Raw genomic sequence first — 27,610 nt, forward strand, 5'->3', positions numbered from 1 at the left:
AACTTTAATTTTGGTACGGAAAGAGGCGGAGAATATCCTGGACTTACCCCGGAAATTCCTAGTTTCGTTTTCGTCTAAAGAAAAACAAAAATATGGTAAATATTACATTATTTTTACACTTCTCTCGTGTAAGTACCTTGTGATGTCATTGTAGTTTAATCTTACGTTCTTGTATTTGCAAACTTTTTAAAACAAATATACTGACTGACAAATCAATGAGTCATGAACAGATGATATTATGATATTATTTATGGACTTCCGTAAATTTATGGATAGTCTAGAAATTTTAAGATTTTTCCGTTCACAAATTTACAGATATTCAATGTTAAATTTGTCGTATATAGTTTTATACTAAAATCCGCAGCTTAAAACTAAGTTGTTATATTGATTGTTTATATAAACAGAGGTAATGAGATAAGATTTATCTTTGTATGATGACTTTGAAATTTTTGTTAAAAGTGAAAATTGAAAGTATTCAAATTATTCTGAATTTACCATACTGTTACATTTGATCATATAATCAATAATCTTCTTCTTTCCAACCTGCAGTTTTGAATTTAAATACAACTTATACTCTTTCCGTAATAGTATAATATCGATAAATTTACAGTTAAAAAAAATCTATAAAATTATTATTAATTTATAGATTGTCCATAGATTGTCCATAAATTTACGGACTACAAGGGGAAGTCAAAGGCCAGGACGCAAAGCGGCCCAGACTTTGGCTTACCCAGGGATGGGGTTGCAGGGCTATAGACTACAATATACATATATTTAATATGACAGTAGGCAAATCCTATGATAAAATAATTATTCATTTTTTATTTTACATATTCCGTTTAAAAATGTTATTTGGTATTTCATGCACCACTTTCGTTTGTACTTGGACTATTATTATTGAGCAGAAAAGTTGTGATTGTTCTGTTGTCGGAATACCCTGCCTATCATCATTTAGTTGCATTAAAATGGTGGCGCCCAACAAGATAATGTATGACACTGAAAATTTCACAGATGGGTATAGAAACCTATATTTATATATTTTTTTTTTTTATTTGATTTCCTTTTAAATATTCACATGTAGTCTTTAGCGGGCAAGCCAAAGCCTGGACCTGCTTTGCGGACCAAGCCTTTGACTTCCCACTTCCCCATAAAAGGAAATCAAATAAAAAACAATTGAAAAAATAAATAGATTTTTCAATGTCATTTCTAGATGGGCGATGTCATTTTAAATGTAACTAAATGATACTCAGCAAGGTATTGTGATAATGAAACAATTGGAACTTATGGACTTAAGAACAATCTTTAAGGTGTTATGATTGAAAAAAGGAGTGGTGCATGAAATAAATGCACCAAATGACACTTTTGAAAGGAAGGAATTGTAAAATGAAAAATGAATTAAAGTTGACTAAAAGTTACAATAATTGAGTGACAATTTGCCCCATTTCAATGATAAATTTATACAAGTTTTAATTTGTCTTTAGACAGTATTAGCATCCACACCAATATGTCATGAACAAAAAAGGTACAGTGTATAAGCTTAACATTTTTGGTAGTTAGTGTATATCTGTACTATATCATGATAATTTAGACATGTAATGATTTGCTTATAAAGCATTAATAATGAACACAGAAATTTGACCTCAATGAATTCATATTCGTTGGCTTAAACTTTGATAAACATGTAAAAAATGCAGCAGTCAATACCAGTTTATATATAAGTCAGTGAAAGTAAGTCCTATTCATGCTCAGAAATTTACAGAAATAGTGAATACTATGGTACTTAAAGGCACCACCCTTAATAATAAAAAACATACAAATGGTAATTGTAATTATTAGTTCTATTTATTCGATAAAATAATAGTAAAATACATATCGATTCATGCTATAATTTTCCAGTAATCTGTGAATGTCTTACTGTCACAAGAGTTTTATACTTGAACTTGCTATTCTCTGACAGATAGAATTTAATACGTCATGTCTTACATTAACAAGTGAACATAGTTATGATATACCCAGTGTATGGTTAACAATATAGTGTTGATTTTGCTATTTTTTCAGTTCAAATAGTAATGCAGAGGCTACTTGTTTGAGGTGTTTATTAACAGTTTTGATATACTTGGTGAAACGTCTGCTTTGAAAATATGTCAGAACCAGGTCCTAGTACCAGCACCTCAGGTAAGTAATATATACAGGTATTTTTTTATGTATACATGTCTTTATCCATTTGAGCTTAAAGACCCATTATGGGCCAGCAATTCATTTATTAGCTCAACTATTCAAAGATAGGGAGAGCTGTTGTTCTCACCCAGGTGTCCATCATGTCAGGGTCACACTTTGGTTAAAATTTTGCATGCACATTGGTTTAATGGATCTCAAAAACAACTGAAGGGAATGAGTTGAAACTTCACACCCTTATTTGAGAGCATTAAAAAGGTCAATTTCCAAGCCCTATAACTGTGACATGGATTTTGGCAGAATGGTGGCTCATTTTTAGCAAGTTCTTGGTGTATTGTCTTCATACTCAATGGCCACACCAACCCTTGGTACAAGACTTTAAAGTAGACCAGATTTTTAAAATTTTTAAATTTTACTTGATTTTTGCTTAAGATTTGCTAGTAGTTGCTATAACTTAGTTAATTTTGAAAAGATTATCTTCAAACTTTAACACAACAATCTTTTAGGAAATACCTTCAACTAATCCAGACAAAACTTGATCCTTAGTCATATATGACCTTGACTTTGAAGGCCAAAATATTGAAGTTTTTTTTGCTGTTACTGGCTATAACTTTGTTATTAATTAATGGATTGACTTCATATTCAAGCTCAACATTCTTTAGAACTAGACTGCCGTGTATATTAAACTTAATTGATCGCAAATGACTTAGACCTTGAAGTTTAAATTATTGAATTTTCACTGATTTTTGCTACAATTGAAAGTAACTTGGTAATAAATTAATGAATTATCTTCATACTTGGACAATACAACATTTTGGACAAGACCTTCTATAAAGTTGATCTGACCTTGAAATTGAGCTTTAAATGGCCTTGATCTTCAAGGTCAAATTATTAGATTTGGTTAAATTATCATAATTTAGTTATTTATGTACATATTTAATTTATACTTGGACAGGGACATTGAATTCTTTCATGTGAGGAAGCTACCCTACTAGCTGATGGAATGTCAATGGTTTTACTACGGTGCACGTTCATGCCCTTAAATAATGCAATGAAGGGCACCTGAGGTCTTCCTCCACCAGTAAAGCTATATACTATACTTATACTGTGTTGTTGAAACATAATCCCAAAATATTCATATTTTCACAGAACAGTAAGAACAGATATGATAAAACTGACATGCTGAATTATTCTTATTTGACCTTGACCTTAATTTAACATTGACTGTCCAGGTCAAATTATTGAAAATTGCTTAAATTGTCATGACTTTGTTATTAATTTATAGATTTGATTGATTCTCAGAGTGGACAAAAGAGCACTAATTACTTAACTGACAAGATGATAAATATGACCCTGACCTTTGAATGGCCTTGACCATCAAGGGCAAATATATAAAATTTGAATTTTATTTGTTAAAAGAATTTCTTTTTATAAGAGCACTTTTGTACTATAATATTCCTCCTCAGCTGTGTTTGACTTTATAAATACTTGTAACAAGAGAAAGAACAAAAGGAAACTCAGCCGAAGTAAAAATGATTAACTTGCATACATGTATTTTAGTTCTTAGTTTTCTATGCAAAGTCATATAGAAATTTTAGCATAGCTTGCATAACAATGACATAATAATTTCTTGTAGAGTTATTAATTTTGAAAAATGTTAAGTGAACTCAATTTCTATCAGCAACATCATTCTATACAGTCAGTAGGCAATTATTTTTATTAATACTTGACTAATATACAAACATATATGAAAATTATAAACATTATATAAATTTAACACATCAATAATCATATAATATTATTTTAATGCAGGAATACACATCTTGACCACATTTATTGCTGATAAGCCCAAGTGTCTGTTTTCCCTAAGCAAAGCAATCAGAAATGTTTTAACATGTGCACTATTTACATGTGATATCAGTTTAAGATTTAGATGTAATATCTGCTTTTGTTTCTAGTTTACAATATTACTTGATCCTTGCCATGGAGAGTATTCATATTCAGGTGAGTGATATTTGGACCATTATGGCCCTAAAGTTTAGGCACAAATGTTCATTATGAGATTTTGTGTCATGGGCATGAACCAGGTCACCAGGTCAGCGGTCAAGGTCACCTAAGATGATGCAATGTCAAGATTTTGCCTTGGATGTAAAGAATATGTGTTGTGCAAAGAATATTTGTTGCTCACTTCTCAAATATGTTTACATCTTTCTCCTTGATCTAAAGCTTATAGGTTCAGGTTTGAATTAAGACGAGCAAGCTCGACATTCTGCTTGTGGGCATGTCTTGTTTGTCCTTTTTGTTGGTGTTCTTTGTCCTTCACTATGATTGGGCAAAAGTTTTTCTCCACATAATCACCATCCTTATAAAACAAGCTAATATTTTATCAGCGAAAGTTTCTAGGAATGCAGTATATTTTTTTGTACTAAAAGGAGTTTGAAAGATGTTGCACTTGTTACTACCACTAAATTTCACCTATGATATTTGTATCCAATTTCTGAGAGATTATATTATTGTGTTGTATTTATAAAGAGAGAACTCCTTATTATCTTCTTTCAGGTGCCATAGACCATACAAGTTTAAAGAAAGACATATCAAGTTGCAAAGATTTTTTACAAAAATGTGTTACATCATGTCCTGCTAGTCAAAGAGCTAAAGCTACAAGTGTTGTACAGGAATTGATTGTAAGTAAACCTTTCAGATTTTGATAAATATTTTTCAATTAGTTCGATAAATAGAGGATATATATAATATTCTATTTATCACATACTCAAAATAAAGACTGTTTTAAGTGCAAAAGAATCATTTATCATTGACACACCTATAGTGTAACACTAGCATTTAGTGCATCTTAAAGCCGCATTCCTCCATATTTATGCTTATTTTCATGAAAATTTTGAAAATGTATTTGTAGTAACCAAAAGGAAGCAATTGACACATTATCAATGGCATTAACAAACCACATAAATTATCAAAATGTTGTCAAAATAATATTATGCATAAATAGCCTTTACTGCATTAGTAACGCAGTAGAAATATAATTGTAAATACTGAAAACATCAGTCACTTTTCCTTACATATTAGTACATTTTTATCAAGTTTTATTTTAATGAAATATTTTGACTCATCTGGAGGCATGTAGCTTTAACACTATGTTTGTATAATGTAAATGATGTCATGTCAAAATATAATATTATGCAATACAATGTTTACATAGCAGACTGGCATTTCCATGAGTTTTACCCATGCCGGAAATTTCATCTGGCATGGGGGGTGCCAGATGAGTCGTGTGCCAAACAACAACGTCATTTTAGCGCACTTTATGAATGAACCGCGTTAAAATGGCGTCTAGGATGACGTCATTTCGCCGTTGTTATTGAAGTTGTAAGTTCATACGCTATTGTAAGAAAATAGTTATGGATGAAATGACTTTAATTTCCATGAACATGTATCATATTGAGGTAAACCATTTTAAATATGAAATAATACGGCAGAATATGCAAGAAAAAATATCTGACATATCTTTGTGGTTCAGATCGGAATATCCATTCCTCGGGAACCTGCCCATGGGATGGTAACGAGGCATTACCGCCCAATGGGTGGGTCTCCTCGGGACGGATATTCCGGTCCGAACTGCAACATATGACAGATATTTTTTTTTTTTCTATTTAATAAAAATAATTGGTAAGTGAGTTTTTCATGCAAGGAATGTTTAAAGTGGCCTTCAGAATTTATTTTATGCTGTGTTTATTTCGGTGATTTTATGTAAGAAAAGTAAATGAAAAACATAACACTGTTAATTAAGCTGTCTTCAAAACAGCATCCAGAGAGCTATTTGGTTTAAACAATATTTTATTTCAGTTAAATATATATACACAATATATTACAATAAAATGCAAAAAGGATTGAGTAGAAAGCTAGAAGCTTTTTAGAAACTCTCTCCTTGAGAGCATGATGTTAGTTTCTTTAAATAGCACATCTGGGAAACAAATTTACTAATTAAGATATAGAGAGTGGGCTGGTAGATGGGAGTAATTGAGGAGTTTCCTTATTGTTTATGTGTTTTAAAGTTGGCATATTTCATTTTCCATCTTAATTCTTTTTGAATGACAATTATATGAAACAATTTGTCTAAAAATAACATATTTAACCTTCAGGAAAGCTGAAAGCCACTTTTAATAATTTGGGATAAATTATAAAAAGGTTGTTATGTTTTAGATAACCTATAATTTAAAATTGTATGTTTGATTTTGATAGAACATGGAAATAAATGTAAATGATTGTATAGTTGCTATATTAATATGAATCTAATCTTTATTTTTAATTCCATTTTGTGCCAGGATGGTAAAATAGAGCCAGAAATGTTGCAAGCAAAGTTAGATGTCACAGTTTGTGAAGATCACCATTTACCACTGCTCAAGGTATATTATAAAACTGATAGTGTTTTTGTGATTTTCAAAGATACTCAGTTTGTAACTAAGGGATATAAGCGTCATTCAGTTGTTTGGCAGTATGCTAGTTGGCCTGTGGCATTTTTCCTGTCTGAAACATAATTCCAGATGTATTCAAGGGATTTCTTGCATATCAGACAGGATTATCTACCGTTTCGGCAGTGCTAGAAAACTCTGTCTTACACCCCCCCATGTAAGACACGTCGCGTGCATTAAGTGACGTCATTGCCGTATGCCTGTAATGAATGAATTGCGTTATAAGGATGACGTCATTTTTTTGTTATAAATGAAGTTTGTAGGTTCATACGCTACTATAAGAAGAAAGTGCTTAAAGAAAATATCATGTTCGTTATTTCTGTTCCGAGAATAAATGACATTTAATATGCAAGAAAAAGAATCAAACACTGGCTGTCGGTACAGACGGGAATATCTATCTCTCGGGTAACTGTTTAGCAGAAACTTGGCAGAGCCTCGTTACCGCCGTAAACAGTTACCCTAGAGCTATTTAGTCCGGTCTGTACTGGCAGCCGGTGTAAGATTCTTATATGACTTTGAATCTGAAATACATTTGTATACATATATGGTGACCAAGAAAACTACAGGGTAATAGAAACATGAATTATAAATAGTCCAATTACTTGTGAGCTCACAAGAGCTCAGAGGTGAGCTTTAGCATGGTGTCTGTTATTTGTTCCTTCCTTCCTTCCTTCCTTCCTTCCTTCCTTCCTTCCTTCCTCCCTCCCTCCCCTCCCTCTTCTTCCCTTCATTCATTCCTTCCTTCCTTCCAGTCCAAATATCCTAGAAATTGGTCAGAATGGTTGTTTAGATTATTTCTAGCCCAAGTTTGAGTATGGGTAATTTGGGATAAAAAAGTAGGTCACACAGCCCAAATATGGGAAATACATGTTATCACTCTAGAGGCTACTGTTTCAATCAAAATGTCATGTAAAATGATCAGAAAGGTTGTTAAGATGGAAATATGGAAAAACTTTGTTAACGTGCTAGAGGTAGTATTTTCAGCCCATATATCCTGACAATTAATTTGTCAGAAAGTTTGTTTTAATGGTTTCCAGAAATTAAATAAATTAATCATACATGCCATAACGTTCCGGATGCCAGTTCATGATGAATGGATTTTAGGAATATTTGATACAAAATGCTTGCCAGAAGTAAAACTTTTACACGTATTAAAGGTTTAATTATAATATTATATGGCATAATTGTCCAGCATTGAGAGGCTGAGTATGCCATGCTAAATTCAGGTCTCTCTAGGCAAGGTCAAAGTCATGCACAGAGCATAGGGCTGTCATTGAATATTGCAATATCGATATATCATCGATATTCATCATCCGATACAATATCGATTTACACTTTCAAATTTCGATACAAGCTAAAATTTATTTCTGTTAGTGAATATACCTCTTTTTTTAGCGTAATAAGAGGTCATTTTTTTCCAGTTTTCTAGGCTGACTTGAAATTAAATCTCCATTTACAAATGTCAGTGACCAAAACAACAAACTTTCTATTAGTTTAAAGTATTTGCAATTTGTCTAATAAAGCATGCATAATACCATAATCCCAATTTATAACACATATTAAATGTTATACATTGTTTTTAATGTCAAAGTCAATATATCGATATATAGTAGATATTTGTCCTGCTCGATATATTGATACAAATTTTTCCATCAATGACAGCCCTAATTAGAGCATAATTGGAATTCAAGTTAAAACATGTACATGTAGGGTGTAGGTTATCAGGGATAATGAAAAAAATAGTTCTGATCATAGCTTTAAAATACATGAAGGTATCTTTAAGTCTTACTCGACATGAATGACTACCGAGTGCACAAAAACCAGGTCTCTAGGTCAAAGGACAAGGTCAAACTTGGACATCATTTGTAAACACTTGCTCATTGTGAAATTTCTACATGCATTTAATGATTGTTATAAAACATGTTGGTTTAAACATATTTATTTACGCTCGATTGCAAAACAAGTTCTTGCAACTTATATTAATCACTTTCAAGTCCGCTTCCTGGAACCAACCAGTACTGGTGTCATATGAAGAAACATGGTCGTGACCCGAGTAGGGCTCGAACCCATCATCTCTGGGTTGAGAGTTTTAGCTTAATTGCGCCTGATTTGTTCCCGTACTTATTGTCAGCACGTCACATTTTAAGTGGTTACGTCACGTGTATAATGATTATGTCACATGTCTAAATATAGAACGTCAAACAGTGATTTTATAGCATAGTAACACACACTTTCGGTTCTTCTATGTTCAATAGGGAAAAATGCGAGTCGTGTAAGAATATGCAATAGAGTCACTGTTTGACGTTCTACATTTAGACATGTGACGTAATCATTATACATGTGACGTAACCACTATAAAACCCGACGGTATAATTTTGCTTAATAGCAGGTACGGCAGCGTTAATTTGTTTATGTCGTGTTAGAATCGAAATAATATATCCAAATCTGTGATTTTATCGCTGGATAACATCACTGTTTGTCGTTCTGATGTGCATCATTATATCACTCGGGCTACACCCTCGTGATATAATTCCTCGCATCCGAACTCCAGTGATGTTATTGAGCGATAAAATCACAGCTTGGGATATATTATTTTTTAAATAAAACAAATGATTATCCTGAGCTGGTCTGTAAGGAATATATTTATACAGATATGATTTCTTCTTGATAATCTCATTACATATGAAATGTACATAGATCATGCACTTGTTCATTTATTTCTAAAATCATTTAGTTTGTTGGTCAAAAATAGATGTATGTTCCTAAAATAATGCATTTTGGGATATTTTTGTATCGAACATGTCTTTTTTCTGATAAACAAAGAATTGTTTCCTGATATGACAAATTATTTAAAATATTTCTGTCTTCAGAAAACACTGCCTGCAATACGTCACCTGTTGTTGTACCATGAAATAAAAATAAAAGGTATTACAGCACCATCCGTACACGTGTTTAAGAAACACAAATTTACCTGCTGGAGCAGTGAATTACAAGGAAGTAGACAGGTAACGATCTGCTACATATTTGTTATTGGGGAGATTCATTACATTACTTCCAAGTTTTTGTGTCGCCTTGAAAAGGCGACATATAGGGGTTACTTTTGTCGGTGGCGTCGTTGTCCGTGTCGTTGTCGGTGTCAGCGTCCCCTAAAGCTTGTCCGGAGCATAACTCAGTCACTATAAGTCTGATTGACTTCAAACTTGGTATGCATGCTTCTTTCAATAACCCGAAATGCAGTGCACAAGTACCGGTACTCTGCAGTTCTTAATTTTTGAGTTATTGCCCTTTGTTAATTTTCATACTTTAATTTTGTCCGGGCCATTTCTCTTCAACTAAAAAAGCTATGGACTTGAAACTTCATAGGATGATAGATCTGCAGTGCACAAGAACCTGTACTCTGCACTTCCTAATTTTTGAGTTATTGCCCTTTGTTAATTTTCATACTTTATTTTTGTCTGGGCCATTTCTCCTAATGTATAAAAGCCATGGACTTGAAACTTCATAGGATAATAGATCTCATTAAGAAAAAGTGCAGTGCACAAGAACAGGTACTCTGTATTTCTTATTTTTTGAGTTATTGCCCTTTGTTTATTTTCATACTTTAATTTTGTCCGGACCATTTCTCTTCAACTAAAAAAGCTATGGACTTGAAACTTCATAGGATGATAAATCTCATAAAGAAGAAGTGCAGTGCACAAGAATTGGTACTCTGCATTTCTTATTTTTTGAGTTATTGCCCTTTGTTAATTTTCATACTTTATTTTTGTCCGGGCCATTTCTCCGAAAGTGTAAAAGCTATAGACTTGAAACTTCATAGGATGATAGATCTCATTAAGAAGAAGTGCAGTGCATAAGAACTGATACTCTGCATTTCTTATTTTTTGAGTTATTGCCCTTTGTTGATTTTCTTACTTTATTTTTGTCCTGGTAATTTCTCCTCAAGTATGAAAGCTATGGACTTGAAACTTCATAGAATGATAGATCTTATTAAAAAAAAGTGCAGTGTACAAGAACGGGTACTCTGCACTTCTTATTTGTGAGTTATTACCCTTAATTTATTTTCATACTTTATTTTTGTCCAGGCTATTTCTCATAAATTATAAAAGATATGGACTTGAAACTTCATAGAATGATAGATCTTATTAATAAGAAGTGCAGTGCACAGAAACTGCTGCTCTGTACTTATTATTTTTTGAGTTATTTCCCTTTGTTAGTTTTCATATTTCATTTTTGTCCTGGCCATTTCTCCTAAACTATATTGTTCACAAGGCGACACATCCGACTCGCGGAGTTCTAGTGTTAAGGTAGAACAAGGATAGCTACCACACTGTATTGGTTTATACGTAACTTAAGTTTATCTATCTAGCTAGTTTACGAAATGTCAGTGGTTCTACTGATTTGTTAGCTCGGCCATAAAATAATCCACGAAGTGGCTCCTGAGGTCTTCATTCTCCATCAATACTACTGTTTTGTTGTGACATAAAACCTAACCAAAGTGCCCAACGATTAAACAAAGAAAAAAAGTAATTAATTGCAACTATTTAAGACATATTATAAAAAAAATGATTGCTTATTACAGGTCCCTGCCAAAACTAAACAACACGAAAACCAGGTACTGAAGGCAATGGGAAAATTCCTGAATAATGAAGAATATTCTGACATTGACGTACGAGTAGGGAAGAAGGTTTTCAAGTGTCACAAAATTGTGCTAGCAGCGTCAAGCTCCTATTTCCAAGCATTGTTTTCGTCAGGAATGAGTGAAGTTCAAGATGGCATGGTAGAGCTAGCTGCATTAGATGAAAAAGAGTTTAAAAACATCTTAAAGGTCATGTATACAGGTAAATGCGTTTTGAATAAGAAGAATATACTTGATCTTCTGTATTCGGCCTCTTATCTGCAGATATCATTTCTGGAAAAAGATTGTATACAGTTTATTGAAAACCATATGGGAGAGTTCTCTGACACTGAACATTTTGAGCTGCTTAAATTAAGCAATGATCTCGATATTCATGAGATTTCAAGCAGGCTTCTTTACTGGATCTCTTGCCAGTTTCAAAATGTTCGGGAGCTAGAAATATTTGTACAGATCTTGACTTACAAAAATTTGATGGAACTGCTGGACTTTCCACTGAACGTTTCTAGTGAAGATGACATATGTAACTCGCTACTGAATTGGATTGAGTTTGATGAGGAAAATAGAAAGCAGCATGGTAAAACTTTAATTTCAAAGCTGAACTATTTGGCTTTAACAGAAAAGTATATGAAAGAAGTGTTTTTATGTCATCCAGTTATCCAGAATGATGCAGGACTACAAGATGTGACTTCTAAATGCTTAGAATATATTGCAAGACCAGGTAGGCAATGGGAGTATATTGGTGAGGATAAGTCATCTCATAGAGTAGGACATAGATATGTTGATGTTATGGCAGTCTGCTACCCTACCAGCATACTGTTTACTGAGTTCTCGAGACTTTTTGATGGTTGCGACTATTCTGGACAATATACGATGATTCGAGAATCACGGAATGACAAGCTTAAAAATCTAAAGCGACGACCAGAAAGCATAGCAGCATGCAACCTTAGTCGATCAGAAATTGTGCTTTCAACTGGAACACAGCTGTTTTATTTTAATGGTGACACTTGCACATGGAGTAGTGGCCCAATGCATTCTGCACCTTCAACAAATAACTGTCTCCTTTATGACCCAGATTTACACTCTATTTACAGTGTTGTTGTGGGAAAAGAAAAGGTACTGATAGAAAAATGTACATCATATAGTGATAGTATGGAGGTTCTTTATTCTGAAAATGCCAGGAAAGAAATTGTGCAAAACAGGACTTGTGCTTATTTGATTGGTGAAAACATTTATATGATTAAGCCATATACTACTGATGCATCTCAAAAGAAGCATGCAACTATTGTTAGATTTAATGTTATAACAAAATCCCTGGAAAATGTTCAGGACACAGACCTGCCTTTCTTGTGTTCTGTCGCGGTGCCGCACAAGGACATGGTTTTTATTGTAGATAAGGAGGGAGTGAATATACTAAAAGTTTCAAATAACGGAACATTGATTGAACAACATGGTAAAATTGGTGGTTACTGTCACTATGACATGTGGGCATCACGCATGGGTGATGATTTTGGTGCCTGTATTTATAATGGTCGTTTGATTTTAGTTAGAGGGAAGAAAACAGTGTCTCAACATGTTCTTGCATTTGACTTAGACGCCCATGTAACTAGAGAAATTCCAAACATTGAATCCAAAGTAGATGCTGCTGTTAGCTTGAAAATGACAATTTATTTAGATAGAGGTTAAAAGACGCTGCTGGGTGCTTTGTAAATTTATTAGCACTGGTCATGTACGTGTACATGTTTTATTGTTAGATTAAGCATAAAGTGATGTTTTCTTTCAATAGTTACTGCCTGATTTGTTTCAAGACTAGGAATTTTATAAAGATCATTCAGATGTACAGATAAAGGTTTCCGTCACTTCTATTACCTTCATTAATTTAAATGTTATCTTATTATAACAAAAGGTTTTAAAATGGTCTTTTAATTATTTTTAGCTCGACCTTTTTTTTATGAAAAACAAAATTGTATTGTTTAAGTTATGTCGGCATTGCCCGTTGCCTTTCGCAAACTTGTACCTTCATCATAACTTTTTAAGTACTTGGTGGTATACTGTCTTTATACTTGGTCACAACAACATTTAGGACAGAACCTTTAAGAAAACCAGACTAACCTTGATCTTCATAACCTTGAAATTCATAAATGACCTTGACCGTGAAGGTCAAATATCTAAATTTTGCTTCTTTTTTTTTTGCTGATATTTGCTATTAGTGGATTTAACTTTGTTTTATGGATTAAAGTTTGTCCAGACTACAGAAAACACTCAAATATCAATTCAGACAATTAACGTTTTAACAAACTGCCCAGTCAGCCCCCAATGTCAACTGCTAAAATGGCCATCATCAGTCAACACACTTATAACTTATCATCCTCCGGTTATATTAAAACTAAAGTTGTTTAGGAGGAGCTTGTGGGTAGAATCAAGTAGTTGACCTGATAACTATATTATTACTTTGAAAATGTTATTTTTTTCTGTCCGATTGAACCAATAAAAAAACAAACAAAATAAGTAAGCGTTTAGTAACAGAATGTGCAAAGACATAACAAGTATATAGTTCGAGTTTGCATACATCGAATAAAACTGACAAAATACTACCGCATATTTTGAAGAATTTTAACACTGAATAAACTGTAAACTACCTTTGTGTTTCAAGGGTGTGATGTAAAGACAAGTTGTTATTTTGTAAAATCCTGTTGGACATTAATAACGTCACTTATTAGGTTGTAAGAATGGAATCACATGGAGATAACTCATCTTTTTGGGAGCAGCAAGTGTGAAAAAACTGTCGCTGATATGGGCTTAATTGATGTTCATTTACTCGAAGTTAAATGAAAAATTATTATTAATGATATTATTTTATCACAGGAGTAGTTATTTTCATTAATAATTACAGAAGTGGTGTCATCATGAACAATGAAGTATTAAATGTTTTCTTCCTAAAATGTAGAGACTTGTGAACCCGAAATGAATTTTATACCATTGCATGGATTGGCATAAAAGTTTCAATTAATATAAAACGACACGATCATATTTTGTTCGTTTGCTCAGCAAAAAAGAACTTGCCATTTCATTCAATCATTACGATCAATCAATCATTGTATAAATATATCATATCAGTTACATCATTTTAAGTCTGCTTATAGTTTGTATTTTTCTGTTACTCTTAGAATTACCAAATGACGAGTCCTACTGTACATAATAAATTATCTATATTTAGAACATTTTGGTTTGGTTTTGAATTAATCCTGATTACTATATTGGAAGTCTGTGAAGCAATGACAAGATGTTTGCACAGGAAAAGTTACGGGTTTCGAATCCAGGTACATATATGTTTTAAAAAATGTTTGTTTGTCGCTTTTTTGAGGCATTATTTTTTTGTTTTGTTGTTTTTTGGTGTGTTTTTTTTTAGCTCACCTGTCACAAAGTGACAAGGCTAGCTTTTGTGATCACAGTTCGTCCAGCGTCCGTCCGTAAACTTTTAGTTTAAACGACATCTCCTCATAAACCTCTATGCCAATTTCATCCAAACTTCACAAGAACATTCCTTTGGTAGTTACCTTTAAAAAAATTTCAAAGAATTTAATTCCATGCTGAACTCTGGTTCTCTGGTTGCCATGGCAATAGAAGGAAAACACTTATTAACACTTCTTTTGAAAGACCCAAAGATATTTGGCATGAAACATCTTGTAGTCAGTGTCTACGAAGTTTGTTTGAATAAAAGCCCTTTGGTAAAAATTTTAGCCGACGCAACGTGGGGTCATTGATTTTTGGCACAAACCCGGGTTATAGTATGGTGAATGTCGGGCAGCGAGCGGGCGGATAATAGGCGGGCGGCCGTTGGAAATATTTTCGTAACAGTTTTTTCGGCAACCTATTATCACAGCCTCTTAATATTTGTTATACAGCATTAACACATGGTCCCATACCGTGGCATTAGATTTCAGGTCTGCTGCTCATCCATTTCCTGTTATGACTTATTTAAATCCTCAACATTTTTGGTCAATAAAAGGAACATTTCCTAACAGTCCTGCGTATCACAGCCTCTTGATATTTTGTATATAGCATTAAACTGTGGTCCCATACTGTGAGATTTGGTTTCAGGTCTGGCGCTCATCCACTTCCTGTGTACTGACTTTAAGTTAAACTTTCAACATAAATGGTGAAGGGTAGGAAAGTTTCGGTAATTTCTTATCACAGCCTCTTGATATTTGGTATACAGCATTTACATAATGGTCCTATACTCTCAGTGGGATTCGATTTCAGGTCTGTCGCTCATCAAATTTCTGTTTAACAACTTAGTTAAATTTTCGACAAATTTTCGAATGGTATAACATTTTCATAACATCACAGCCTCATGATATTTGGTACACAAATGCAACCCGGCCATTTCTGTCTTTGACCCATTTGCCTGATGTGTATATAGTATAACCTTAAAGAATATTCTTTTTAAAAAACCCAAAAAGCAGCCTAAAGCTTAGATGTAAAGCATGAAACATCTTCTAATGGATGTCTATCAAGTTTGTTCAAATGAAAGCCCTGGGGTCAAAATTGACTCTGCCACGGTGGTCATTGATATTTAATATGTATACTGTGCTCCTCTTAGTTCACGGTACTTAACGCTTTGAAGCAAGAAAGAAAACAACACATAAGACTTATGGTACAAAATTTATCATTAGCTGTAACATATAGGTATTTTCTGCTGTATGAGACAAGGAAACAACAATATATTTTGTCAAAATCAGTTTAAATGAGCCAGACGTAGACCATATGTCGGCCATTTTGAAAACATTATGTGATCATTTAAATCGCGGTAATGGTGTTTTATTTCAGTTTTTTCATGTTTCAGTAAAAATTTCTACATGTTATTTTGCATAATTTTTAATATTAAAAGTATCTTTACATTGTACCTCAAAATTTATTTTTTCAACGAACAAGAACATTTAGAAAATTACGATTGTTTCAGACGTATGCACAAATTTAACGGTTTATTGTTGCTTTTTGCAGAAGTTTGTAAAATGTTGTTCTGTTTTTTCTTAAAAATCTATAGATTTAAAATATTTTGAACAAAAACCTTGTTGTTTTGGTACATGAATATGTCAATTCTGACCAATTTTAAAAACACTGGTCACATAAAAATATGCCATTACTAAGAAAATATTTTGGTTTATTTTTATTTATTTTCTATAAACAAAAACTCACGGCCTTTGAGGGGATAAGAGTGAACAAACAAACAAACAAACAATACAACAATTAATAATACAAACATGGCATACAAGTAAATAAGGAAGATGACTTAGCGAAATTTCAACAGTATTGCTTAAATTAAATATAGTAGTTTTGTTATTACTACACATTAAAGCCGGAAAATTTAAAATACTAGGAAACCTTGAATATTAATTACTGATATACTTTTTACTTCTTGCTAATTACAAAGTGAGCAGGTTTTATTTTCTCTTTCAATACCAAAATAGCGACCTTTCTTAATAGGAAGATCAGAATTAGGACATCTAAATTTACAAAGAGTAATTGCTAGATTACTTGGTAAACATAGTAAATAATTTTTAAATTAAGTTTTATATATTCTATAATTTAAACATTTAGCAGAAAACATCACTATTCCATACCTGTAAAAACAGATTGCGTAATTGTGACTTTATTAGATGTTTAAAGTTATTAAAATTTGTAACATTCTCAGTTATCCAAAAATCAGAACAACCAATATTATTCAAAGTAGATTTTACTTTCTCGATCCACTGACAATGTAGTGAAGATAATACATAGTGCGATACAAAGAAGCACATATTTTATCATTTTTAGCTCACCAGAGCCGAATGTTCAGGGTGAGTTATGAGTATCAAAGGAGGATGCTCCGGCGTCCGTCGTCATATGCCAACAATCGTCTTTATCTCTGAAACTACTTAGCAGATTTACTAAAATTTGGTCTGTAGCATCCTTGTGACAGTCACACTTGAATTTGCTCATGTCAATCCAATTTGCCCCTTCAGCAGAGCTTAAAATAGAAAAAACCTTTAAACATCTTCTTCTACAGAACTAATTGATGGATGATAACCAAACTTTGTCTGTAGCATTCTTGGGAAGTCTTTTATCAAGTTTGCTTATATTAATTTGATTGGCCCCTTTTAGGGGTCTCTAGGGCTAAAAATAGAAAAACCTTGAAACATCTTCTTCTACAGAACTCATGGATAGATGATCACCAAACTTTGTATGTAGCATTCTTAGGAAGTCTTTTATCAAGTATGCTTATATTAATTTGATTGGCCCCTTTTAGGGGCCGCTAAAGCTAAAAATAGAAAAACCTTGAAACATCTTCTTCTACAGAACTAATGGATAGATGATCACCAAACTTTGTCTGTAGCTTTCTTGGATAGTCTTTTATCAAGTTTGCTCATATGAATTTGATTGGCCCCTTTTAGGGGCCGCTAAAGCTAAAAATAGAAAAACCTTTAAACGTCTATTTCTACAGAACTAATTGATGGATGATCACCAAACTTTGTCTGTAGCATTCTTAGGAAGTACTTTATCAAGTTTGCTAATATTATTTTTGATTGGCCCCTTTTATGGGTCTCAAGGGCTAAAAATAGAAAAACCTTTAAACATATTCTCCTATAGAACTAATTGATGGATGATCACCAAACTTTGACTGTAGTATTCTTGGGTAGTGTTGTATCAAGTTTGCTCATATAAATTTGATTGGCCCCGTTTAAGCTAAAACTTAAATGCCCCAGGTCATGGCATTTCTTCAAATTACTGTTTAAACATATTCTTGCTCAAATTTAATATTAGTATATATTGACATTCCAACAGTGAAAAGCAGTTGTTTCTGGTGAGCAACTCAGGGCCATCATGGTCCTCTTGTTACCTTTTACTAGTTTACTCTAGAAAGTTCACATTTTATGAGTAATATCATTTTCAATAGGAAATGCACCTTATTCTCCCAAGACCATCACCGAAGGAGCTGACATCTTACGTTTAAGTATATATTTATTAAATTTCAATTTTAACTGAGAAATAATAGAATTATTTTTATATCCCATCATCTCCGACCCATACAATAATACAATAATATTATTGGTTTAACCATACTGTCAAACAACTGTAACTGAATATCAATTGGCTAACCCAGTTGTTGTTGTTGTTTTTTTTATTTTAAGTTAATATATTAAACATAGCCTTCCTAGCTTGATCTGTCAAGTGTGTGGGGTTTTTTTTATAAGATTTACCATTAAAGTAAAATATCACACATAAATAACTAAAATCATCTTATTTAAAAGCTTCTAGAGGCGCATTATTGGAATAAAATACAGGCCTTTGTCTAAATTAACAAAGAGAAAAATACAACAACTTTTGTTTTATCAGTGTTAACAGTCAAGTGCCACAATTTACAATATTCAAGAATGCATTTAAGTATTGTTTAAAGGCCGGTTTGACTTTCCGCAAAAAAACAACTGTATCATCGGCATTTACTAACAGGCACAACTTCAAGAATACGTGCACTTCATCATATATATATTACCTAGCTGTTCATTTACCTGGTCTGATAAAAACTGCAACCCTTCACAATAGTAGACAAACAAATAAATCCTTAGATTTTTGAGGAAAATTGAAAACAAAATTGGAGAAAGATTGTCTCCTTGACGCACGCATAAATAGCTGACAAATGTATCTGACAATGCATTATGTTTTTGTTTCCTTTGTTCTCGAAAAAGAGTGAATTGCTCATGCACGTGGAATCCTATTCAAAATGTAATACAACATCATGTACTTGCCACCAATTCCGTGTATAATTCTTTCGTGGTTTGTTCCTATGTGTAATATTATATACTATCAACGTAATTATTCATTTTATTACAGACCAAGTCACTTTGATCTTTAATTTGATTCAAAGTGTTTCCACAATGTCTCACAATATTCAAGTGATGTTTGTTATTTTTATTCAGTGTTAGTATGGTGCATTTAGGAATGTTTTGTTTAAACGTAATATTCTATAATAGAATACACTGCAAATGAGACTGCCATCAGTTTGCCGCTGAGATTGTACGTGGTATTGATCAGGCAATTGCTTTTGTCATCTACGGTAACCTATTGCAGACAATGAAAGTAAGTTGTTGAGTTTAAAATAAACAGTGTTAAAAGCGGCCTTCAGCTTATCTGAGTAAAGATTAAATATGTTTTTTTTTTAATAAATAAATTGTTTCATAATTATAATTGTAACAAAAGAAGTTGGGTGGAAAATGAAATCTACTGGTCCGCTCTCTATATTTAAATTAGTAAAGCGAACGATTCGTTTCGCAACCAACGAACGTCACTTACTCTCGGGAAACATTTTGAGTGATATGATGCTATGTTCGAAGATATAAGTTCTGAAATACTTCGTTTAGAAAATAAAAGCCGGCGGCCGCTTTGAAATAAAAATAATTATTTTTTTTTCACAGAAAATGTAAATTTTTAGACTGAATTAATCAAATATAATTTTTAATCAATGATTAATGCAACATCCAAAAGAATTGATAATTTGAGGAGATAAATAACATTTATCTGGCTGAAGACAACGACTGTATGATGGTTCATATACTTTATAATCACTTTCGTGTAATTACATGGAAATTGCAACGTGTCGTTGACTTCAAAACCTCTTTTTTCTCACCACTGTTGGTTCGAATCCCGCCAGAGACTTTTGACGAAGCTATCCAGCTAGCTTACTGATCGTTGGTGGTTCTACCCTTTCGTGTCTAAAATGATGTACAGAAGAGCATCTGATGTATTGCGCCACCAGTAAAGCTGGAAAGTCGCCATATGACATGTACAGTGTTGGTGCGGCGAGAAATCAACAAACATTGTAAGATTGAAGTTTACAATATTGCCTAAAGTAAAGGAACAATGAACATGAAAATGTCACAGAACTGAAAGCAGCATTTTCCATTTGTTACAGATACTTTACACTCTTATTTAGCATATTTTTTACACAAAGAAAATTAATTATTCAATTAACATCTGAATATTAAAAGAATCACAGATAAACATTTTTTTGTTCATGGCAAAAAAAAGTCTTATATTGCATTTATGCGTATATTTTAATACTTGCCTGAAGGCTTGCGTTCGTTACATATGTGAAGGACAAAGATATTGTCTTTCCGGTATCCAATCTTGTTAAGGTGCAAGTCTGTGTGAGCCGCGGAGTATAAAAAACTGCCTGCCAGACGACCCCAGGTATACTTTCATACAGTGTCCTTGATGTAGAAGCAAGCGTGATATTGATTAAAAAATATCAATTAATACTGAAAAGAATATGATTCACCCTCACTTTTAATAATTAAATATCATAATTTTATTTGCTCAATAGAATACGTTTGAACTCTGACGTTGTAACAATAGAAATATCATAAATGCTTAATAGTTTATTTCTCAACTCTCACTTTACTTCTTATCATTATATTTTGTTAACTTTTACTTGGCATCAACACCGTAGAGGTCATATGGAACCTTTACAGCTTAAATGGCGGAGGAAGACCCCCTTCCCCCTCTCTTTGTGCATTTTTTCAGGCAAGAGTAAGTACCTAAGTGGAACCACCGACGTTCCGTATGCTAGCTGGATAGCTTCCTTACATGAAAAAATCAAAAGTCCCTAGCGGGATTAGGATGTGTTTTACCTTTACTTATTAACAATTAAATATATGCTACTCAACTGCTAAATAGGATGTGTTTTACCTTTACTTTTTAACAATTAAATATATGCTACTCAACTTTTGCAAAGCACCATTTGTTTGAGTGTGAATATTTTTGGGATAATTTTATTAACGTCGTGCGAAAGGATTTAAATGTTGATGTACTGTTTTATCAATTCAGCTGAAGGACGAATTTAACCCTGTAAATGAGTTTTACATTGATTGTTTGCTAAAGAAGAGGATGACCCCGATCTTTGAAGATTTCTGAATATGCAGCGTGTTTTTTCAAATTTGTTATATTGTTTTTTATGCCCCCGGGCATATAGTTATTGAACCTCCTGTCCGTCCGTCCGTTTCTCCGCACGAGGATAATTTAAAACGGCAAGTTTGAATTTTCTGAAGTTCTACCAATACCAATGGCTTCATGCTTTACACACTTACTAATCAAGCCAAAGTACATAACCTGGGCAGGTTACATAAATATGGCTTTCATTTTTACCGAATAATTGCCCTTTTCAGCACTAATGGCTTCATGATTACCACACTTACTAATCAATACAAAGATGATATTGCTAAGATATATATCTGTGCCATCCATTTTTTTCCCAGTTATTTCCATTTTATCTCTTTGAAAATATGGCCTTGTATGGTTAGTATATTCCGGCATGTTGGATTTATCTTAAATATCTCGTAATTACTTAATTTATTTAATGGTATATTTCATGTTTGATAGGTGGATATCTTTAATGGTCCTCTAATTCTTTATGGAGTAAGTGGTCTCTAGGATCAAGGTCACTGGTGGAAAAGACATTTTTGCTCATACAGCCTTTATTCTTGAGTTGATGTCATTCATGTTTAATACAAACTGCCAAGGAAGGTCCTTTTCCTTTGGGTTGAACACATTCTTCTTGTTTACAGTTTTAGACTTTATACCGTGAGTGTGACCCGAAACTATAAATGAGAGCGTGGCAGCGCCTTCTCATACTCTCTTTTAGGTTTCTGATTGTTCTAACGGGTATGGCTACCCATTCTTGGACCAACATGGGTTCAAGCTCCTGGATGGTTCTGGGTTGCTACTGACAAGCTGAAATTCTAACCTGCAGCTCATTCCACATGTGCTTTATTTGATTTAAGTCAGGTGAGCGAGTTTGCTTGTCCATGCGCTCAAAAGACGCCCTCTCTATGTAGTCCTAGACCACCCTGGCCCTATGGGGGCGAGCATTATCGTCCATTAGAATGAACTGATCGCCGAATGCTCGAGCATACAACCTAACTTGGTTGCCTAAGATGTTGTCTATGTATCGCTGACCTGTCAATGTGCCTCTATTTAGCACAACTTGGTCGGTTCGTCCATACCAGATTATGCCTCCCAACACCATAACTGACCCACCTCCGTAGCGGTCATACTCAGCATTATTTGCAGCCTGAAACCGTTCTCTCCGTCTTCTCCAGACTCTAGCACGCCTATCTGTGAAGTCTAGGCAGAACCTGGACACATCAGTGAACAGAACGTGTCTGAAGTGTTGCATGGTCCACCGTGTATGCTCGATGGTCCATTCCAAACAGGCCTGGCGATGTCGACGCGTCAAGGGGGTACGTATGGAAGCTCTTCTCGACCGTCATAACCTTCATGCAGCCTTCTTAGTTATGCCTGCTTGGCAACACGGACCCCCGCAGCATTAGCAAGGTCATTTCGAAGACCAGTTGCTGTCGAAAACATTTTACGACATGCCTGAACGACCAAAAAGCAATTCTGAGCTGGTGTTTTGACCGTACGCCGACCTCAAACATGCCACCTGGCAGGTGTACCATGTAGCCGGTATATGTCCCAGACTCTGGTGGTGGTGGTGTGGTGTACACCAAGCGCCGCACCAACCTTGCGGAAGGTACACCCTCCTGCACCATCCCTATACATCCCTTCATAACTCTGCTTCTCTCAAATGCAGCCTCATGTAAGCATTCGCCATATCGAAGCGACAGATGTAAGAAATGTAACCCACTGAATTACAATAAGCCGGTAAAGAACAGATGATTGTACACCCCATCAAAAAACATGAAAATATTGGGGGCTACTTAGACGAGTTGTTACGGATTAGTCAACACAGATTCATGTCAGGGGACTATTCAGAATTACCAAAAAATTCTAAAGAAATCTGTTTAATATAAAAAATTATCTTAAATGTTGCTTAGCAAAAGTTGAGAATGAAATTATGAATTGCTGAATGAAATACATGTATGTTTGAGCCCTCACAGTAAGGTTCAAAATAAGATATATTGTATTCAAACGATAAGAGAAAAGATACACATGGTAAAATATTTACGGAATCGGCACTCTACATTACAGTTATTAAAAAAAAATATTTGGTAAAATATTTACAGGCCAGATTCCCAATTGCTTGAATTGAAATCTCGAAATCCTTGTTCGTTCATTGGTATGTTGTCATGAAATTCTATCATAAGCTGGCTAAAATATAAAGCAAAACGATATGTTATTGTGGTTGTGTTCCTTTTGCGGAAGCAGAAGTTTCTAACATCACGAAAAAGGAATTATCTTTCTAATTAAGTGTTGTTGTCGAAAGACTTTTTTATTTGAAGAAAATGATGAATTTATTTTTACATGTCTAAACAACATTCTTTTAACATCGATGCAATGTATAGCGTCTTTCTAGCAACTTTATTTGTATTTATTAGTTTATTACAGTCTCATCAATGTTCACAGTTAAAATACATATAAAATACAATATAAATGCACATTGCCAATCTATAAAATTTACAAAAGAGTAAAAGAGTAAAACTACTATTTACATATAAATTTCTAAAAATCTAAAATACCCTTGCTAATTTAAACCCGAGTTGATAAAAATAATCTACTGAAATAGATTAAAAAGCTGGGGAAACAAAATACCTTAAATATTCCAAAATTTAAATTAATATTGTACATGTGTTTATTTAACTCGTGAAAAAAAATTATAATTTAAATTATTTGGAATGGTTTTTAAAAATAAATGTCAGATGCTGATAAAAGAAACAAATGTATGATAAAGTATTTAATGCCTTTATAATTCTTGTGGATTTATGAATTATAATTTCAAATGTCAAAATTGTATAGTTAACCGTTTCAGGACATTTTTTTACATCGCAAAGAGTTTTTAATATGCAAAGTGGCGGCGTGGCCGAGTGGTCAAAATACAGTGATCAAAATCTCGGGCTAGCAATCTGATCTGAAGGTGTATCGATTTACTGACTGTTTTAGAAGGGTCTCTTTGTCTTAAAGTTTCCAATAAAATTGAACTAACATTCTGTTTACTCAAGGATTACGCCCCATGCATTGGCAGCAAAGTTAAGAACATACGTTCAACCGTTACTTTCCACCAGAAAGTGAACGGTAGTGAAACATTCTGCTGTTGCCCAAAAGACGTCATCCTTACATGTAGCAGTTAATAAACTCATAAACGGATTTACGAATTTGTAACTGAAGGACTCAATGGGATGTACTTAACGAAGGCATTCGTATATATGTAATTTATATTAAAAAAATGTGATCCTTTTACTCCCTCAATTGAGCTACGGGTGAATATACGGAAGAAATCGAGACGGCGTTTAAATGCAACATATATATATTATCTTACTTCATCTCATTTGCTGCCATAAGTGAAACGACTGTACTCCCAGGAATCATGTCAGGTATTCTTACAGGATAAAGTTGCGATAACTGAAACATTGATTATAAATAGAAAATAATATTATGTACAAAGCGATGCAACAAAACAAATTTAATCATGTAGACAATATTTAGTGACAAAACCTAAATGAATGTCATAACTATGATGAACATGAATTTAACAAAAGTATATGAACTTAACGTTTTGACTTGTGTTGTTTTTTTTCTAAAATATTTTAAAATGCTAGAAGAAAACAAAAAAAAAGTTTATATTAAAAATATAAATGATTTCTTATTTTTGAATAGTCCGTTTATAGGTGTCCTCGGAAAGTCGCAACTACTTTCATTAAAGGTACATTATCCTTCGGAAACAAAGTTTTTTATTTCTCAAGTAAAGGGCGGCAAAGATGAGTTACATGTCTTTAATTAATTGTTTTAGAGCATGTTAGAAGCCTGATATATAATAAAAGTATTCTTTATTGTGAAATTATTTGTTATAAAAGTAGCGAAATGTAATTAAAATAGTATTTTTGTTTCCAAATAAAATTTATCTATCACTATGACTATACTTATTTACAATATTTCCAAAATGAAAACAGTTGAAAGAGATTGTTCGAGATTGTTCGAGTAACGGGTCATGGGGGGTACAAACCTGAAAAATACAACTACAAAACAAAAATAAAGCATTTCGGGGGAAGGGGATAATGAACCTTTTATTAATAAATTGTTGTGAAATTTGAGAGATTTGATATAAACCTTTACACTGCTGGAACCAAAAGTAATAATGTTGCCACTAGATTAGAGCCATGCCAGCTGGCAGATCGAATACAATCTGCCCCGGCTCTATCTTGTTGACTGACCAAGTTTAATTGTTCATCATGAACAAATCTATTTAAGATTTTTATCGTTATGAAGTTTAGTTTTCCGAAGTTTCACTGTAAGTTTCTACTTAAGGATCCTGTAACTCATTTTTTATGGTTTTAATTAAAACAATAATCTGATGCTCAAATGAAGATTTATCAACATTGTAAGTTCCAAAAAGGATTATTTGCAAAGATATTACCGAATTTACATTTCATGTAAATAAAGGGAGGTAATTAAAAATCTATTTTCTAAGTCTGAGCCAAATTTTTCAATAAGAAATGAATGCTTAGAATTTAATGATTACTTATAATGTGAATAAACATTTGCAGTACATATTTAACATATTCTTGGATGTTTGGAAATTGTTTTAGAAGAATAATTATATGCATACATAAAATTTCACTTAAATGTTATTAAATCCTTAATTACAACATTTTCATTTTATTATGTACTGCTATTAATAGCTTAATCTTTAAAAAAAAGCAATTGTTGTCAGCCGTTTAAATGCTTATTTTTTACTTTCAGCATTGAAAGTAGGACATGAAATAGATAAGCATTTTTATAATTGTACGAAGGCTATTTAACCACATAGGACTGTCGGTCAGCTACAAATTGTACATGTTAATTAAACAATGCTATACAGGTAAATAATTTAATAGGTACCGGTGGGGAGTATTTCCTTTCAGATGAAACCATTCTCAAATAGGCATAACCTTTTGTATCTGCATTGTTGTTTCTCAACGAACCATTTAGAAGCTCGCACTCTCCTGTTAATTCGTTTACTCTTCCACCAGAATATTCGTCCTGTGTAGGGGGAAAAATTGAGCCGCACCATGACAAAACCAACATAATGGGTTTGCGACCAGCATGGATCCACGCCGGCTGATCAGGATCCATGCTGTTCGCTGTCAGTTATCTACTTGTTATAGGGTTTGTAAGCGAACAGCATGGATCCTGATCAGACTGCGCGGATGCGCAGGCTGGTCTGGATCTATGCTGGTCGCAAACGCATTATGTTGGTTTTGTCATGGCGGGGCTCATATGTTTGTTAAACTTTAATGAAATTTAAATTTATTCCAGAGTTAATTCATTGTTGAGGAATAATTTGATTTTTTATTAACTTGCTCACAATTTAATTCCTTCGTTAGTTACCACAATACAAAGTCGTTCACATTATTAAATAAAGCTTGGTCGTTATTCATGCTTGACAACACAATGTGTGACATTTATCACTCAGTATATAGAGGGTATTGAATGAGTTTAGGTTTAATACTGAATTTATTGAACGAATTGAATAAAATTATATTATGCGAGCCTCTAGCGAACATGATATTATTTTTATCAAATACCCGTGCCGTTTTTGCGACTCCGTAAAAATGGTATTGCACAACCGTGCATATATTTTGACGTGACGTCATTTGCGTTACACAAACATAGCGTTAAGACCGCTAATTGTAAGCGTTAAACTATAGGCACGTCAATGAAAACTTCAAACGGCCGTTATTTTTGGTATGTGATTAACAGAAAATTAAATTCTAGTAAGTTTATTAGTAATAGAAAGAGTATCGGAACAAGAGGCTTTCTGATTAGTACGAGGGGGTATTGCCCCCTTGCCCCAAAGTATTAATCAGATTGCCGAGTGTTTTGATGTTCATTCTCTTTTGTATCATAATCAAACATAAAAGCACGTTCCCTGTTGTCACAATATGAAAACCCGGAAGACAGTAAACAATGAACGGGCATCTAAATGTGATATCTCTGTCGCTTTCCCTTTCTATGCCGTCACAATTAGTAAACCCCAGCAAAAATGAGCCAATGGGCATGCTCTGGAGTGCGGGTAACTAATACCTGCACTCCAGTTAACGCACTGTGCATGTATATGTATACGATTTAACTCGGACACATTTTCTACAGAAAGGTCCCCAAACTATGATACAACTGCATTTATTGAACTTATTGAATAAAATAATATGGTTGCCAGCGACTCGCAAAATATAATTTTATTTAGCTCGTTCAATTCAGTTTTAAACTTCAATATCCTCTATTTATTCAGCGAGTTCAATAAATTTAGTAATGAACTTACACGAATTTAATATTCTATTTATCA

General features: G+C 33.4%; 1 protein-coding gene across 3 annotated transcripts; it reads left to right on the plus strand.

Annotated features, from left to right (window-relative positions):
- Window positions 1–14,514, plus strand: LOC132746491 (uncharacterized). 3 transcript variants are annotated; one of them, XM_060735668.1, is made up of 6 exons: window positions 1–95; window positions 2,059–2,175; window positions 4,735–4,859; window positions 6,516–6,596; window positions 9,533–9,667; window positions 11,242–14,514. In XM_060735668.1, exons 2-6 carry the CDS (start codon window positions 2,142–2,144, stop codon window positions 12,979–12,981), a joined length of 2,115 nt encoding a protein of 704 aa, XP_060591651.1. In that variant the 5' UTR covers window positions 1–95; window positions 2,059–2,141; the 3' UTR covers window positions 12,982–14,514. The 3 variants fall into 3 exon arrangements, with proteins under 3 accessions (XP_060591651.1, XP_060591652.1, XP_060591653.1); XM_060735669.1 differs by having other exon boundaries at window positions 42–128; XM_060735670.1 differs by lacking the exon at window positions 1–95 and adding an exon at window positions 269–406.
- The last annotated feature ends 13,096 nt before the right edge of the window (window positions 14,515–27,610 follow it).

Source organism: Ruditapes philippinarum, unplaced genomic scaffold (assembly GCF_026571515.1).
Source record: "Ruditapes philippinarum isolate M1 unplaced genomic scaffold, ASM2657151v2 ctg5659_1_1_1_1, whole genome shotgun sequence".
Classification (NCBI taxonomy): domain Eukaryota; kingdom Metazoa; phylum Mollusca; class Bivalvia; order Venerida; family Veneridae; genus Ruditapes; species Ruditapes philippinarum.